Raw genomic sequence first — 17,848 nt, 5'->3', positions numbered from 1 at the left:
TCCTACCCTTGCATTCTTGTCATCTATGGATATCAGCACATCAGAAAAATGACCAACTAATAATAATAGGCTATATATGAGCAATAAACAAAGGGGTCTCCCTTGGACAACAAATTACTGTGATGAAAAAGTAGAATGAATAATCTTAGAATTACAAGATTTCTGTTTCAGGCTATATTGGGCCTCTGTTCTTCTCAGCTGTTCCAGCCTTTTTACAATGAAGTCTTTCTATGCTCTAAGTTCTCTCACCCCCTAAAAACAAAACCTCCCAGTGACAGTCTGAAAGGGCACACTTCTTCCCTTAATATCTTGGAGTCATCTCCACCTGATGAAAAAAGCCATATGCTTAAAGCTTTCATTGATCAGGTAAGTGTGCAAGCTTGCATTGTTAGGCATAATACCTTCTTCCAGTTTTTAACTGTAGGTGGCTGGGGTGGGGTGAGTGGGGCTGCGTCCAGAGAGCCATGGAAAAGAGTCTTGTTTCATGTGTGCTGATTTCCCCAGAGGAATCAGGATGATTCCTTTTGATGACAAATGGTGTCTCCTTGTTACTCCCTCATTTGACTGAAGATTGGTTACACAAGGCCTGAGGATCTTAACAGTTTGAAAGCATGGCTCCTGGCAAGGTGCAGTTCTCAAGGGTAGAACAGTCCTAGTGCTGCCCCGCAGTTCATAGAGATGAACGATGAGATTTTGGTGAAGACTGCTTAAAAGGGAATTCTTTACAGTCTCCATCATATCCACTAGCTCCTGCCCAGCACAATTATTTAGGACAGGGGTGGCCAACAGTAGCTCTCCAGATGTTTTTGCCTACAACTCCCATCAGCCCCAGTCATTGGCCATGCTGGCTGGGGCTGATGGGAGTTGTAGGCAAAAAACATCTTGAGAGCTACCATTGGCCGCCCCCGATTTAGGATAATTAGGTCTCTAACCTCTTTTACCCAGGTAACTAAAAAATCTAATGATTTGGCCATTAGCTGTGAGGCTTTTGAGAGTTTCTTCACCCCTCTATGTTGGCCTAGCCTTGTGACTAATCTGGAAATTGTGCCTGGTCCAGAACTCAGTGGCCTGGGTCTTTACACGGACCTTTTGAGAGCACATATTCGACCAGTGTTTTGCCAACTGCACTGGCTCCAGATTGAGTACCAGGTCAGATTCAAGGTTTTGGCATTAACCTTCAAGATCTTGAATGGTCAAGGGCCAGCATACCTTCAGGACCACCTCTCCCAATATAGCCCTGAAGATCAGTACACTCTAACCCTTAACATATCAATTGTCCTTCTCCTAGCTAACTTTGCTCTACAGCCTACATGGGAAAGGTATATTAGGCTTGCCTTTGGGGATCAGCAGAATCCCTCGCAGGTCTCTGCCATTGTTTATGGTTTATGCTGCTGTTGAATATGATGGGTGCTAGCATAACTGTATAACTGTATGGGAAGCCCTGTCTATCTTGAAGCATATGGGATTCCCGTTCTTTCTTCTCTTTATCCCTTCCCCTCCTTTTCGCCTCCTCCTTCCCCCTCCTGCTTGTTTCATCGCCTGGCCATTTAGAGTCCTCTCATGTCTTGGAAGGGCTGTGTGTAAACTGTGAAAACCCAGAACCTCTCCTGTACTGGGTCCCCCTCCCCTTATCTGTCATCCAGCCCCATCCTTGGTGAAAAGTGAAAGTAGCATTTATTATTCTGGCTAGAAGATGGGATAGTAAGGAGGGGTGGGATTGAGGTACTTTAGCATGCCATTCCTGCCAATGCCCTGAAGGGATTAGATCGCTTGTAACAAATCATGAATAAAGTTTAATCTAACAGAGAAGTCTCTGTGTTACTTGCAAGTCTCACATTATTTGAGGTATGAAGCTTCATTTCACTGTGAAGGAAAACTGACAGTATAATACTTTGCAAAAAAGTCTGAGCTGCTAATTTTTCTCCTTTTTTCTTCTCGGTTTTGTTTTTAGAGTTTATAAGAAGACCTCTCGCAATGGCAAAGTAAGTATTTAGCGTATTATATAAACACAAAATAATATATGCACACAAGGATACCTAATTACATTTTGGCCAAGATCTGGGTAGATGAGGATGAGATGGTTCTCCTCACACAGCTTCCTACCACAGATGCTCTATCCTCCATCAACATGGGGCTGAGGGCAGAAGGGCAGAGTGGCCATCCTTACTTGGTGCAGCTTGACTTCATGGCTGCCATGGCAACACTGGGTCTCTCCCAGGTTGTATTGACCCCTACCCATGAAGCAGGCCACACATGAGAGTTGATCTTTTGCACAAGGCTTGATCAGAATAGCACAGTTATTTGTGAACTGGTGCCATGGTCAAACCACTTCCTCATAAGGGTCAGTTTGGGGGTGGCCATTCCCCCACACAGGGGCAATGAGCATGTATATGCTTACCTGCAGAGACTAATGGATCCAGATGGTTACCAAAATGCTCTGCAGGATTAATCTGGACCTGCCAGCAGTTCCTTCGATAATCTGGCTGTGATTTGGAATAGAGACATCTGATGCCCTCTGCATCCTCTCATTGCTATGGCTTTTTGGTATAATGAGAGTTCTCAAAGAGATTTTAAGAGGTTGCTCAGAAGACTAGACAGGAATTAGTGAAAAACACAAGATGAAGCTGTGAGGACACATGATAGAGCCCAACTGAAGTCCAATGGGATGGTAGTGAAAGTGGCGAAAAGAGATTATTTTGCTGTCTCCATTGCATCCATTAACTCTCAGTCAGCTCAGTTATTCAGATGGATTCCACAACTAAGCACCCCTTTGGTGTGTCCTAAAGCTCATACTGATTTGGCTCTCAGCTGTGATTCACTTGCAAAGTTTTTTTTGCAGATAGTCTCTAAGCTTCTACTGGAGTTGGCTGCTGATTTTGATAACAGTAGTGGGGTTAGGGCTTGCTTGCACTCCCTGGTTCTTTTTTAGACTCTTTTGGCCTGCTCAGCCTTGAGGACATTGACAGGATCCTGACAGCTGTGAAGCCAACTATCAAGCATTAGATCTCAAAATAACCAGCTGTTGATTTTGAAACAAAGTATTGGTTTATTGATAATCCATTGTGCTCGGGTAGATACCAAATTGGAAGTGATACAGTGTAACTCAAAAATACTAACTTTAAGGGGGCACATCAAATGTATCTTAGGAATTCTAACATAGGCGTGTGAAACGAACACTCTCACTACTTTATCTATTCCTGCGGTTTAGCAACATTCTGGGTCCAGGTTTATCCCTGGGAAAGTATACCAGGAGACCTTATCGTCAAAGCGGACATTGCTGCATTTGCTACTAGTAAGAACTACAGAATAGGTTACATGGCTTTGATATGCAATACAATAGAATAACAGTGGAAAAATACAGTTTTACTAAGAAAGGAATCCCATGCTTGAGACCAACTACCTGCTCTTTCAGGGGTGTTGAACTCATTTGTTTTGGGGGCCAGATTTGACACAAATGGGACTTAGTGGGACCAAGTATATAATATGTAATAGTATGTAATATGTAATGCCAGTTAGTGGAGATATAAATTTTACGAAGGATACCGATAAGCACAATTAAATAAATTATCGTAAAATACAAATATGCTTAAAACTCTTGTGCTATTTTGTTTAAAAAGCTGGGATTTGGCAATGCAATTTTTAAAATAAAACATGAAGAAAAAGCACAAGGATCACAGCAGAAACTTAGATTATAAAGTAAAAATATAAAATGCTCTGAGCCTGGTTTGGGGATTGCAAGCGCCCCCCCCCCACTCGGATCTACTCAGATTGGCAATAGCTCTCCAGTGTAATATTCCCCCTTTGGCTGTGGGTCCCCTGGTTAGAGTACTCACTAGGCACCAGTTCATTTAGCAGAGCTAAGCTGGCTCAAAACATCACCCTTTTATTGGCAAAGAGCTTCAACAGACATAAATGCTGCAAAATGCTGCCTTAGCTCCACTCAGTTGAAATACATTGCAGCACAAAGCTGCAAGGAAAACTCAGAAGGTTTCTGCAAGCAGAGACCTTAATGGAAAATCCATTCCATGTTTTCCTTGCAGCTTTGCAAGCCCAGAAGCCAGCAAAGACAAGGCAGAAGGAGCTGAGAATGTTGTCAGAAGCCTCAGAGTTTCAAAGGGTGAGGACAGGAGGGAGAGGAGGGGGGAGAAAAAAGCCCCACAGGCCCTGGCTGGGCCGGGTGTGGTCCACAGGCTAAGAGTTTGACAGCCCTGCTTTAGATCCTTGTTCTTCATGGCTAGTAAAATAATGCCATGAAGTGGTAACTGGCCCTTTGAGACAGATTATTAATTTGTCTCTCTCACAGTGCTGTTTCTCCAGCTCCCTTAAGGAGGTAATTGTTAGACTTTTATTAAATAAACCCTCCTTAGATAAAAAGAATCCAGCCTATTACTGCCCAGTGTCTAATCTAGCTTTTCCAGGGAATGTAATTGAGTGAGCAGTAGCTGAGTAGCTCCAGGTCTTCCTGGATGATACATCTGCCCTGGACCCTTTTCAATCGGGCTCCAGGCCTGGCTCTGGGACCAAGGCAACACTGGTCATTTTGGTTGGCAATCTCCATTTACATCTGGATAAAGGCATGCCAGTCCTGTTGATCCTTCTGGATCTATCAGCAGCCTTCGATACAATTGACCATTTGGTAATGATGGATCACCTTGCCTCCTTGGGGATGAGGGGCTCTCCTCATTCCTCCCTTAGTTGGCTCTCCTCATTCCTCCAAGGACACTCAGAGGGGCACTATTGGGATGAGAGGTCCACATGAGGAAACTTGAGAAGGGAGGTCCCACAGGGTTACAGTATTCTCTCCAATGTTGTTTAGCACATATCTATGTAGCCTCTTGCTGAGATCATTAGGAGGTTTGGCATTGGGGGCCACCAATTTGCTGATCATGCTCAGCTCTTCCTCCTGCTGGATAAGCAGCTGGCAGCAGGGCTCTCGGCACCATCCCAGTGCCTGGATGAAGCAGCAGTCCAATGGCTGGGTGGGTGGGGGGAGCTGCCTGAAACTGAATTCATCCAGGACAGAGGTCGTGTGGCTGGGAAAGACTGAGCTGCTAGCTGGAGGATCTCTCTGGGGACTTGATGGTGCCCAGCTGACTGTCAGGTTCTTTGCAGGACTCATCAACTCCACCTCTTTGGTCAAATAAGGCTTTTATTAAATGAGCTTCAGATTCACAGCAAAGACTTACTTTGTTAGAACTGGCTCATTTATACCTTACTATGACCATTATTCATGTAATCCATTAGCCCGGAAGAAATAGGCACAAATATAATTCAAGAATTATTCTCAGGCAGGTACTTCCCCCTCCCCCCAGTGTCAGACAGTGGAACTTCAAATCAACCAGACCTTGAGTTGATACAAAGTTTAGGCTTTATTCGAGAGTCCATAGCATCTGAACGAAGAAATATTGGAAGTGATACAGTATTGCATATTAGCACATGTCTTAAGGAATTCTACATCAAAGGTTACTATGCAAAAATCCACATTTCTAAACATTGCTAGGTCGAGGTGCAAGGTTTCACATGGTCATTCCTTCTTATCTCATTGTTATTGCTGCTTCACAGGGATGGCTGAACTGCCATCCCTGGAGGCGCTTATCTTCAAAGGAAGGTGGCTTTTGTTAGTTTCAGGGAAAGGAATGTTCACATCAACTGTTAGTAACATTCTGGGCCTCCGCTTTGATATGCAAGGGCTTTCTCAGGGTTAGTAGCATGGGATAGAAAATGGAGTCAGTAAGGCTAAGCATTTCATCACAGTTATAGCATTTCATTACAGTTATATTCCATTGTCTGACACCCAGTTCAAGTCTTCCTTCTCCAAAATGAAAGTTAAAGTCTCTGAGTAGAGAGAGAGATGGCCTTCACAGCTGTGCCATGGAATGCTTCTCGGCTTCAGAGGGGCCCTTCTCTAGCCAGGGCTTCAAAGACATAACAGTACAATAGAAATGTAATTCAAAAGCATTTGGTCTGCAAAAGCGAAAACATCATTACATCATTGGCAAGAATCAGTTCTTGATACTGATAGCTGTAGACTCTGTAAAGAGATAAACAAGTGTCCATGGTAGCTTGGTCAGCATTTTTGTATCTACGCCAGACCTACCAGCTGTCTCCCTATTTGTCTAGGTCAGACCTTGCCACATTGATCCATGCAATGGTCACCTCTAGACTGGACTATTGCAAATCACTCTACCTTGGGCTACCCTTGTATACACTTCAGAAAGTGCTGTTAGGAATGTTCCTGGCCAAGGGGTGGTGGTGCTAACTCATGAGCTAATCTACTGGGAGAAAGCCGATCCTAGGCAGCTGTTTTATATCCCTGGAAATGGAGCCCACATTGCCTGATTGTGACATACAAAGAAAAATGGTCAGCATGACCTTGAAAGATATAGCAATATGCGGAGTAACATTGGTCATGTTTTTGTTTCTACTCCTTCTTGGATATGCAGTTAGCCATTTACCTGGGAAAACGAGATTTTGTGGATCATGTGGAATCTGTGGAGCCTGTAGGTGAGTCTTGTTTTATATGGCACACCAATGGGTTAGGGTTAGGGCTGGGCCTGACTGAGATGTGACACTGGTAGAAGGAAAGCACTTGCCCATGGGACTCTACACTCATACCACATCTCATCTGAATTGATTCATGAGACATCAAGGGAGCTGGCTCTTCAGAAGTCTTATTGTTGATGGGATAAAGTGGAATAGGGGTCCGTGTTGAACAATAAAACAAGATATAATGTTCAGGGCAATTTAGGATTAATAGAAATGCAAAGGTACATCCAAAAAAATTTTCAGGAGTCCAGAATTGAGCCCTTCCTTCAACTTTTTCAAGAATTCCTAAAAATTCAGAAACTTTGTTGCTTTCTGTATCTCCCCCCCTCCCCCGCTTTCAGTTAGTTAGGCTTTCATCCTTCTCCCCACCCCTCCACCCCACCCCTGTAGATGTCTTTTGTAGGGAACATATTTGTATTCTCTGTGTAAGGTATTGCCCAAAATCTGTCACAAGACTTCTTGAGTAGATGCAGAAGAAGCTTTTAATGAAGGATCAGGTAGCAAACACTTGTAGCATGTGCAAACTGACAATAAGTAAAAGTTACAATTCAAATTTAGGTTACAGGTTAATGGCTCATCATTTCTCCCGCCTAAACGTCTCCCACTCATAAATCTGAATTAGTTCTTAGACCTTGGTGTTGCTTTTCTCCAAGGTCTCATTCCAGCTTTGCAGACATATTCTGTTGGTATCTATCTTCAGGGAGACAAGACTAGGCCCTAGTTTCCCACAATTATCTACTGTGGCCTCAACACTATTCTACATAAATCCATAAAAGAATATAACAAATATAAAAGGTTAGTAAATATTAATTATAATACATGGATTAATACAGGCATGAATACATGTATATAAATGCATATATGAATACATAAAACAATATTGTTATAGAAATATGAATATGCTACTCATCAGCAATGGCAATACTATTAGGAAAATCAATTGACTATTTCTATAGCACGTTCAGTTCAGTTCAGACTTTTATTGGCATTAAAGCAATCATGATTCACAATCAAAAGTAAGTACAAAGGCCTGACGTATAGTAAGAACAATACATAAAGCAATCAATTAAAATGGCAGACAATAATACTAATCAAAAGTATACACCCAGCAATTAAAATACAGAAGTATCCTAGATTTAATTGTATAGGCTTCGACTAAGAAATTTGCAACACATGTAATAATGTGGAGATTAACATCTTCTAAAAAGTAGGTTAGAGTTTTCCTTTTAGTAAATACATTGTGTTGGAGATATTCAGCTAAAAATTGTCTACGTTGTGAGGCCAGGAGAGGACATTCTAAAATAATATGGGATATAGAATCAAGGACTCCTAATTCACATGGACATAATCTATTTTGGAGAGGTATCTGGGGGGAAGGCATTTAAACGTGCAAGAGTAAAAGTCCGATGATGGAATGGGGAATCTAAAGTAAAAAAATAATGGGGTATCTTCCCATGTCTTTGGAGTATACCTAGATTGGCTGCAGAGCAAACAGGGGGATGTGAGGGGGACACTTTTTGGTATTCGTGATCCATAAGCCTTAGTTGGATTGTTCACATAAGAAAAGAGTGTCCACCAAGTGCTTGTAGTTTATGGGTAAATGTAAAGAGCCAAGTAATGCTGTGCCTGTCTTTCATGAGTATAGTAAACTTCCTGGATCCGTTCTGAAATGAATTTTTAGCCAGAACTTAAAAGCCATGATCCAGGCTCTGGTTTCTAGAAGATGTAAACATAGCTGTGCACAAATGGATGAGTAGGGGACACATTTAGGAGCACCTAAAATCTGACGGAAGAATGATGATTGCACATTCTCCACGCAGGGACTAAAGGCTCCAGTCCACATTCCATATAGCAACTGAGGAAGGATTTTGGCATTGTAAATTTTCAGAGTTGCTGGAATGAACTGTGTAATGTACCGAGTTACAAGACTTGTAGAAGGCAACATGCTTTATTGGCAAGTAGAGAACATGGCGGGGCCAGGTCCCCGATTATATTCATCTCCCGGAACAACCCTCTTACCTGGCCAAGTTCAATCCTGGCCAGTTAAACTTCCCGCCACAGATCTTCATAGGCGGAGGGTATTTACGTCCTTACATCCAGTGACCTGCAGTCTCCCACTGGTCACCTGGTTTGTAATGTCTTGTATGTGTATTTGTTGCCTGATACTATACTGGTGGAGATGGTTCTCCTAGGTTTTAAAAAAATGGTTACTTTTCTTTACAACCCCCCCCCCCCCAGTTCTGTTTTGTGTGTATTTTTGTGGCTTGGTGTTTTGCTTTTATTTTTAAAAACGTGTTTCCTGGTTTGCATTTTTATGCTGTTTTGTGATTCTGATTGGTTCTTGTAAAGACTCATAATGCTTTCTTCCCAGTAACTGCAGTGAGATCTCTGCACTGGCATACAACTCTATGAGAAGGCTGATTCCACCAGGTCGGGGCCAGGACTGAAAAAGCCCTGGCCCTAGTTGAGGCGAGGCAGGCATCTCTTGGGCCAGGGATGGCCAACAGATGTTGGGAGGCCGAATGTAATGACCTCCTGGGCATATATGGAAGGTCGATGTTAAATAATATTGGCGAGAGGATAGCTCCCTGTGGTACTCAACATATAAGTGGGTGCGCAAGGAATTAAAATAGATACAAATTATAATATTAGCAATTAAAACATTGATTGGGAAGGAAGGATCATTAAGGGAATGCCAAAATAAACAAACAAGAAAGCCTTCACCTGGTGGGAGACAGGTACAGAAGGGGACAGCAAATATTCCGGTTACCAAATCTGGGTTGTGAAATTCCTTGAGATTAGAGGGAAAGTGAAATAGGGTAGGTTTCATGCCATAGAGTCCGCCCTCCAACTGAGCCATTTTCTCCAGGGGAACCAACCTTTGTAGTCTGGAGATCAGTTGTCATTCTGGGAACTCTCCAGACCCCACCTGGAGTTTGGCAGTCCTACTTGGATTTATATCCCACTCTCCCCACCAAAGCAGGCTCAGGGCAGCTCACAACACATAACTTACAATGAAAACATTTACATTAAAAGCATTAAACAGTTTAAAATGATTTGGTGCTAATTTGGATACAGATTTGTGATGGCATTCAATGATATTAGCATCCATTGTATCTAGCATCTTGGTGGTGGTCAGCATTTCAGTTAAAAGCTAACTGAAACAGTGGCTGATTTTACACTGGACAAAAGATCCAGTAATGCTACGCTTTCAAAAGTGATCATCTACATTACAATGTGCTTTAACTTCTATCTTGCTCCAGTGTTTTGACTGTCATTTACATCTAAATTCCTGCATTGGTTCCGACACCATTTTCAGCATGGAGTTGCCCCTGACTTTCCAAGACTACTTTTAAATGAGGGTTTTCCAGGAAGCACATTCCACAGGACCATAAATATGATATCTTTCCTGGAAACAGGGCAATAAACTCACTTCTCAAGAAAGAACAAAGGAACTCTTAAACCTGCCCCCCTCCAGTAAAGCAAGCAAATGTGGAGGGGAAGTCCAGGAGCAAAATTTTGAGTATAGATGAAAAAATATACTCCAGATTTCTAGAAGGCGATTTCAGTGCTCAAAAAATCAGACCCAAACATGAATGTAGACTCAGCCAGTGTCATCTTACAAGCCTTGTGGAATTGGGCAAGATCCTGGAAGGCTCTGACCTCCTCAGGCAGTTGGGTCCACCAATGAGGGGCAGCAATTGAGAAGGCTCTTTCTCGTGTTGACTTCCGTCTTGCCTCCCTTGGCCTGGGGATCGATAACAAGTTTTGTGTTCCCAATCTAAGTACCCTCTGGGGAACATGTGGGGAGAAACGATCCCTAAGGTAAGTAGGTCCTCGGCCATAGAGGGCTTTAAAGGTAATAACCAGCACCTCATAGTGAATCTGGTATACCACTGACAGCCAGTGCAGTGTCCACAGCCCAGGCTGTACCATGACAGAGAAGGCCCTTGGTACCATGACAGAGTACCAGAGTACCCTTGCCCACCCCAAGACAGGCCTCTGAAGATGACTACAGTGGTTGGGCAGGCTCATAAGGGAATGTCCGACTCCTGACACACAGGAGCCAGGCTGGAGCATTTCCTGGGGGCTCTCAAGTCACCCCTTCATTCCAGACTCCAGTTCAGAAGCACTGTCCCCATCTGGGGCCAAGAATGCAGAGGGCGGGCCTCATCCAGCCAAGGTAGTGCCCCGCAGGTTGAAGCCCAAACTGTGGGAGCCCAGACCCTTGACAGACATACCTGACAACTCTCCCAGGCCCACTCAGGCCCAGGCTCACAAGCCATTCCCAGAGAAGCATTCCCTGCACAGCAGAGTGGCAAGTCCCCACAGGAAGACAATCATTGTCAGATCCAATCTGTCACTACTGAGGCACACCTGCCCTAAACTCTGGGCACCAGCTGAAGCCATGAAGCCTGATCAACAGGAATAATGGGATTGGTTTGGGAGAGGAGGCTGGGGGAGATGGGAATAAAAGGGGAGGATTCAAGGAGCCAAGGAGGAGATGCTTAGGACATGAGGGAAGAGGCAGATGGGCAGAGAGAGACCCCAGTCTGACAAGTAACTGAGAACGACCAAAAGAGGAGGACTTGGTGCATACAACTGCCTCCCTCTGGTGGTCTGAGACTTCATTGAGCCACCCTAACCCCAAAGACCAGAGGCACACCAAGGGAGAGGCTGAAGGATGTAGGTGGTCCTTCAATAATTCGGAGTTGCCACCCCCCCTCTGGTTGTTCCACATGTCCTGCTTGTCCCAAGGGGAAAAGGATCTAGACCAGAACTACTCTTCTCTGCATTCTGCCACACCAGGGTGACTGAAGATGAGTTATGATCAGGCTTTGTGTGGAGCAGGAGTGGGGAATCAAACCTGGTTCTTCAAGATAAGAGTCTGCACGCTTACCCACTACACCAAACTGGCTCTCCCCATAATCCTTAAATAACATTAATCCATTTTTAAAAGTTCACCCTATAATGAATGTCAGCATTCTCCCTGCTCTGGCTCCTGGGCCAACTGTATTGAATGGAATGGTCAAGGGAGGGACTGTTCAGTTGTGGTTCAGTTATGGAGCACTGCATGGAAATCGGACTGAAGAGCACAGCTCCATGCCTCAGTCAGTGCACTTTTCAACCAACAACCAGTAGCCACTGAAGAGTGGGAGGAAGCTAGGAAGCCCCTGGATCTTTACTATAATATAATGGGTTCCATACAGGGAAGAGGCAAGGTGGTAGTGAATCATAAGCTCTTTATTGATTTCAGCATAGTAAGGCTTAAGTCTCTGTCTCTCGGCTTGACTTCGCGAACGAAGATTTAAGAAAGGTGCAGTAGTCCACGTTTGCTGCAGGCTCGCTGGTGGCTGACAAGACCAGTGTGGGACAGGCAGGTCCGGCCACAGTGGCTGCAGGGAAAAGTCTGATTTGGGGTTGGTGCTGTAGCAGTACGATTCTTCCTCAATCTCTTTTTTTCCTCAAGACCAGCTATGCGTGCTATAGCAGCGCCCGCCTCAAGGCCTCACTGGATCTCTATATTTTCGTCTCTTCGGGGTATTTTACTTGTTCTGTTGATGGGACCACAGCAGCTTTGTTTATTCTTCCCACAAAATATATAGGCTCACGAGAACTTTAACTTAAACCACAGATTTATTGTAACAAAAAGTCTTAAACTGGGGATATGGGAGATATTTACACAGGCTAGTATGTTGTTCTGTTGTTTCAGGCTTTACAATCACTTTTACTTTCTTGAGTCTTTCACAGTTACACAGTTCACAGTTTCCCTTTAACTCACTCTCCACCTCTAGCCAAGGTCTGGCCTCTTGGGATTGATGTGTCTAGTCACACCCCTCGACTGGAGTCTCTCTTCTCAGCCCTTCTTGGTGTCTCAGACCCACATCCACTCCCTCAACCTCCTCACTAGATCTTCAGAGTGGTTCCTAGGTGTTTGTGACCGTTCCGGTCTTAACTGACTCTCACACACACAGCCCTCTTGGCTGGTTTTGTCCAGCTGGCAGTCTCTGGAAGACTTCCCCGTCTCCGTCTCCAGCTTCTTCACAGGATCAGCTGCCCTCTCAGCCTCTCTGGCAGGCTCGAACTGACCCTCTCAGTCTCTGTCAGGTCCCCACTGACAGACTTCTCTGACAGGCCTCCACTCTGTCAGACATCAACTGACTGAACTCCTGCCTCAGCATTTTCTCTCCTCAACTCCTTTTCCCTCCCTGAGAGCTCTCAGCACTTTGCCCCCACCCTCAGGTCACCTGACGCAGCCCTGTGCGTCTTCAGATTATGGTTAACCCATTGCTTTCCGTCACATGTCCCTCCCCCTTTTGAGACATTGCGCAAGGTGAAAGGTTTCAGCCTTTTGCTGAGCAATGGGACATGGGCACACTTGCTTGGGTTACACTAACTTCAAAATTATATACATTCTGCATCAGTTATACAGACTAATTTCTTCCATAACGTTACCATACAAACAGACTTTTAAAACTTTACATTCTTCTTGATAGTGCATCTGCTATCACATTTTGCTTCCCAGGGATATGCTGGATGTCAAAGTTGTAATCTTGGAGCTGTAAACTCCACCTTATGAGTTTGCTGTTCTTATCTTTAACCTGGTTCAACCATTTCAGGGGAGAATGATCTGTACACAGTGTAAACTTCCTTCCCCATAGGTATGGTTTCAATTTACCTATTGCCCACACAATCGCTAAACACTCTTTTTCAATTACTGGGAGGTGTTGCTCTCGGTCCAATAACTTTCTACTCAAATACAGAACTGGATGATACAGTCCTTTCTCTCCTTGCTGACTTAATGTTGTACCTACCCCCACATTAGATGCATCAGTAAAGAGGGTAAACTCCTTTGAAAACTCTGGAGTTCTCAACACTGGTTCAGTGGTCAGAACCACTTTCAGATGTTCATAAGCTTTTTGACACTCTACATTCCAGTTTACTGGATCAGGGTTCTTCTTCTTCGTGCACTCACATAGCGGTGCTGCTATCGTGCTAAACTCAGGTATAAACCTCCTGTAGTATCCTACTACGCCCAAAAACGCTCGAATTTGTTTCTTGGTTTGGGGTCTAGGCCACTCATGTATGGCTTGCACCTTTCCCCAATCTGCTTTGATCTTACCTCCTCCTAGCACATGCCCTAAATACTTAACCTCGGCCATGGCTAGTTGACACTTAGATGCTTTGATGGTGAGACCTGCATCTTTCACTCGTTGTAACACAATGGCCACATGCTGCAAATGTTCCTTCCATGTAGCACTGTAAATAGCAATATCGTCAATATATGCAAGAGCAAATTCTTTCAGTCCCACTAACATCTTATCAATTACTCTCTGGAACGTGGAGGGAGCATTCCTTAACCCAAATGGTAATACAGTAAACTCAAAGAGTCCCTCTTTGGTTACAAACGCTGTTTTCTGCTGATCTTTTGGATCCATAGCTACCTGCCAATAACCTTTTGTCAAATCTAAGGTGGTAATAAAATTGGCAGCTCCAATTGTCTCGACTAACTCATCTATGCGAGGCATTGGATTACACATCCGGTACTGTGATTTTATTAAACCTTCTGTAGTCCACACAAAACCTCATGGTTTTGTCTGGTTTGGGTACTAGGACTACAGGTGAGGCCCACGGACTTTCCGATGGTAAAATTAAACCCAATTTCAACATTTCTTCTACCTCCTGCTGTACATACTTGGCATTCGGGCCGGTCACTCTATATGGTTGGAGTGCTACAGGCCTCGAATCCCCTGTGTCAATCTTGTGACACGCTAAGTTTGTCTTCCCTGGTACATCTGAAAAAATTGTTTTGTACCCTCCCAATATTGTTTGTAACTGGACTGTCTGTTCTCCATTAAGAGAAGGGGCGAACTGAACCTCATTAATGGTTTCTTCCTGGGATATTTTCCCCCAACCCGACAATTCAGTTCCCTCACCCACTCCCTTCTTAGCAATTAAAACCAAATTACCCCTGTCAAAATAAGGTTTTAGCATGTTTACATGGAACACTTTACATTGTTCACCATCTTCACTTAAATTCACAACATAGTTCACGTTGGAGACCTTATGGGCCCTCCCAGGCCACATCTAACTTGTTCTTCTTCCTGGGCTTCAACACCAGTACTCTGTCTCCTGGCTTGAACTCTCTGTCTCTGGACTTGGAGTCGTACCACTGCTTCTGCCGTCGTTGCGATCTTCTCATGTTGTCTGCAGCAGCCGTCCTCACCTCCTGCAGATGCTGTTGTAGTTCGTGTAGGTAAGAGATGACAGTTCAAATGGGCTGAACCCGGAACTTTCTTGGGGTACCTCCCTGTACCCGAAGAGAAGGTGTTGCAACCTCTGGTCCCAATCGTTGGGATGCTTGTATGCGTAAGTCTTGAGCATATGGTTTAGGGTGCCATTAAACCTTTCATTGAGTCCATTTGCTTATGGGTGGTATGCCGTTGTGGTCACATGCCGGATTCCACAAGCTCTTAATAATTCTTGCATCACAGTTGACATAAATGTGGTGCTTAAATCAGTCACCATCTCTTTTGGAAAACCCAATCTTGAAAACACATTCAATAGGGCTTCCGCCACTGTCTTTGCCTCAATGTCCTTAAGTGGAACCGCTTCTGGAAACTTGGTGGCATAATCTACGATGGTAAGGATGTACTTGTTTCCCATTCTGGTCACTCTGGAGATAGGACCAACAATATCTACTCCTATCTTCCCAAAGGCTTCTGTGACTATAGGGACTGGCTGTAATAGACCCTTAGTTTTGTCTAGAGCTTTCCCCACCATTTGGCAGGCCTGACACGATTTGCAAAAAGCCCTTATGTCCTTGCCCATATTTGGCCAAAAGAACCGTTCTTGTACTCGGTCCCTTGTCTTATTGATGCCAAGGTGAGAGGCCATGGGTGATGCATTTGCCAAATCCAACACTTGCATCCTATACTTTCTTGGCAGGACTAATTGCTTCTTTCTTTCCCATACTATGTTATGTTTTCTTTTTAAGGCCACCCGGTATAGTTTCTGGTCTATCACTTTAAATTGGCATGGGTGTTCAATTGTGATCTCAGTATCACTCACCCCAGTTCTCTGCCATAGTTCCTTCAGGCTGTCATCTTGTTGCTGCTCTCTGAGGAATTCTGCAGCAGGGATGGTCTGCAACATTGTTTCCTCTTCTTCTGCTGGTTGCTGCACACACACCTCAGGTGCTGCCTCTGGCCTGCTTCTTGTAACAATGTTGACAGGATTAGCTTGCTGTCTCTTTAACTCAGAGGCTAAATCATTGCCCAATAAAAGCGATGTTCCTATGTCACTCAGGACTCCCACAATCCAATCACCTTGGAACTCTCTATACTTGATAGGAACTTCTGCCAGGGCCACTTCAAATGTAGGTCCTTTAATGCCTTTTATGGTGTAAGATTTCCCAGGCAAATACTGATGACTTTTTACTAATTCTGGCTGTACTAGGGAAACCTGCGCCCCTGTGTCCCTATAAGCCTTGACTTCCTCGTCATTTACTGTCACAGTCTCAATATATTCTTCACTCAAGCTTTCCTGTACTTTCCACACCTTCAGAACACTATTGGGTCTTTCTGGTGGTGTGTTCTCTGGAAGTGAGGGGTTTGTTTCTACTTCTTTCTGTTGACCTTGCACCATTTTAACTGTCTTAGTTGGTGGGGTCTTTTTTCCTTTTTCTGGGCAAGTTCTGGCATAGTGCCCTATTGCCCCACATTGGAAACAAGCAGCCTGAGTCTTCCTGTATGGAGGTGGACTGTACCGCTTTGCAGGGTTGTTGTTACCCGCCCCAGACTTCTCTGGAGAGTTCCAGACTCGGGGTTTTTTAGTTGGAGCAGTCCACATTGATCTCCCTAGATCTGATTCAATCTCATCTAGAATCACAGCTGCCTCTTCTACTGTTTTCAATTTCTTGTCCCTCAGAACCCACCTATACTGAGAGGGGACTTGGTTATAAAACTGTTCCAAGCCCACTAAGTTTTTCAGGTCCTCTAAAGTGGAAACTTTACTCCCTTCTACCCATCTGTTAAGGGCTCTGTCTAACCGACAACCTAGTTGAGAGTATATTTCTCCAGGCTTTCTTCTGATTTCTCTAAATTTTTTTCTGCTTTGCTCTGCTGTTAAGCCAAAGCGGACTCTGACCCTTTCCTTGTACAATTGATAGTCAGAAGTTTCCTCATCCCTCAGTTCAGAGTAGATTTCACTCAACTCTCCACAGATCTGAGGTCTCAAATAAATCATTCTGTCCTCATCAGCAACTCTTAAATCTTTACATGTTCTTTCAAAATTAAACAAAAAAGCTTCTACATCATCCCCTTTTTGGTACTTGGGGAATTTCTTTTGTTCTACTGTGAGGCGCCTCTCATTTCTAGTATCATGTTGAAATTCTGGCTTTCCCTGAATCTCCTGGAGTTTCAAACTGTACATTTTTTCCTCATGTTCTCTCTCTCTTTCCGTTTCCCTCTCTCTTTGTTCTCTCTCTGCTTCCCTTTCTCTGCGTTCTCTGTCCTCTCTTTCTGATTCCAGCCTAGCCATTTGCAATTCTTTCTCTCTCTCTGCTTCCCTTTCTCTGTGTTCTGCTTGAATCTTGGCCATCTGAATTTCTTTTTCTGCCTCTATTCTGGACAATTCCAACTGTATTTTCATAGCCTCTATGCTCTGACTAGGATTCTCCTCAGGAATCTCTTCTTGTGTCTGCCCATCCCCCATGGCTGTGGTAGTTCTCTTAGGAGGAGCCATTTCTGACAGGAATTTTTCACAAATCTGTCTTAATTCCTTTACTGCAGTGTCCCTCTACTTTCTGTGTCTCTTAGTGACACTTATTTTGGGGTTTTTCTTCAAAATCCCGACGCTGGCAACCAATTATAGCAGCGCCCGCCTCAAGGCCCCACTGGATCTCTATATTTTCGTCTCTTCGGGGTATTTTACTTGTTCTGTTGATGGGACCACAGCAGCTTTGTTTATTCTTCCCACAAAATATATAGGCTCACGAGAACTTTAACTTAAACCACAGATTTATTGTAACAAAAAGTCTTAAACTGGGGATATGGGAGATATTTACACAGGCTAGTATGTTGTTCTGTTGTTTCAGGCTTTACAATCACTTTTACTTTCTTGAGTCTTTCACAGTTACACAGTTCACAGTTTCCCTTTAACTCACTCTCCACCTCTAGCCAAGGTCTGGCCTCTTGGGATTGATGTGTCTAGTCACACCCCTCGACTGGAGTCTCTCTTCTCAGCCCTTCTTGGTGTCTCAGACCCACATCCACTCCCTCAACCTCCTCACTAGATCTTC

At 44.1% G+C, this 17,848-nt stretch overlaps 1 protein-coding gene across 1 annotated transcript in view; it reads left to right on the top strand.

Moving 5' to 3' along the window:
* Window positions 1-1,949: 1,949 nt before the first annotated feature.
* The window catches only part of LOC132579160 (arrestin-C-like), a gene marked incomplete at its 5' end in the record, with an annotated part of 58,406 nt that continues 42,507 nt past the window's right edge, over window positions 1,950-17,848 (top strand). The window contains 2 exons of the mRNA XM_060249367.1: window positions 1,950-1,986; window positions 6,448-6,504. Coding sequence (XP_060105350.1) covers window positions 1,950-1,986; window positions 6,448-6,504 — 94 coding nt within the window. The remainder of the gene's footprint in view (window positions 1,987-6,447; window positions 6,505-17,848) is intronic.

The sequence above is a fragment of the Heteronotia binoei genome, chromosome 11, assembly GCF_032191835.1.
Source record: "Heteronotia binoei isolate CCM8104 ecotype False Entrance Well chromosome 11, APGP_CSIRO_Hbin_v1, whole genome shotgun sequence".
NCBI classification, from domain to species: domain Eukaryota; kingdom Metazoa; phylum Chordata; class Lepidosauria; order Squamata; family Gekkonidae; genus Heteronotia; species Heteronotia binoei.
This window is presented reverse-complemented; position numbering and strand designations above follow the sequence as displayed.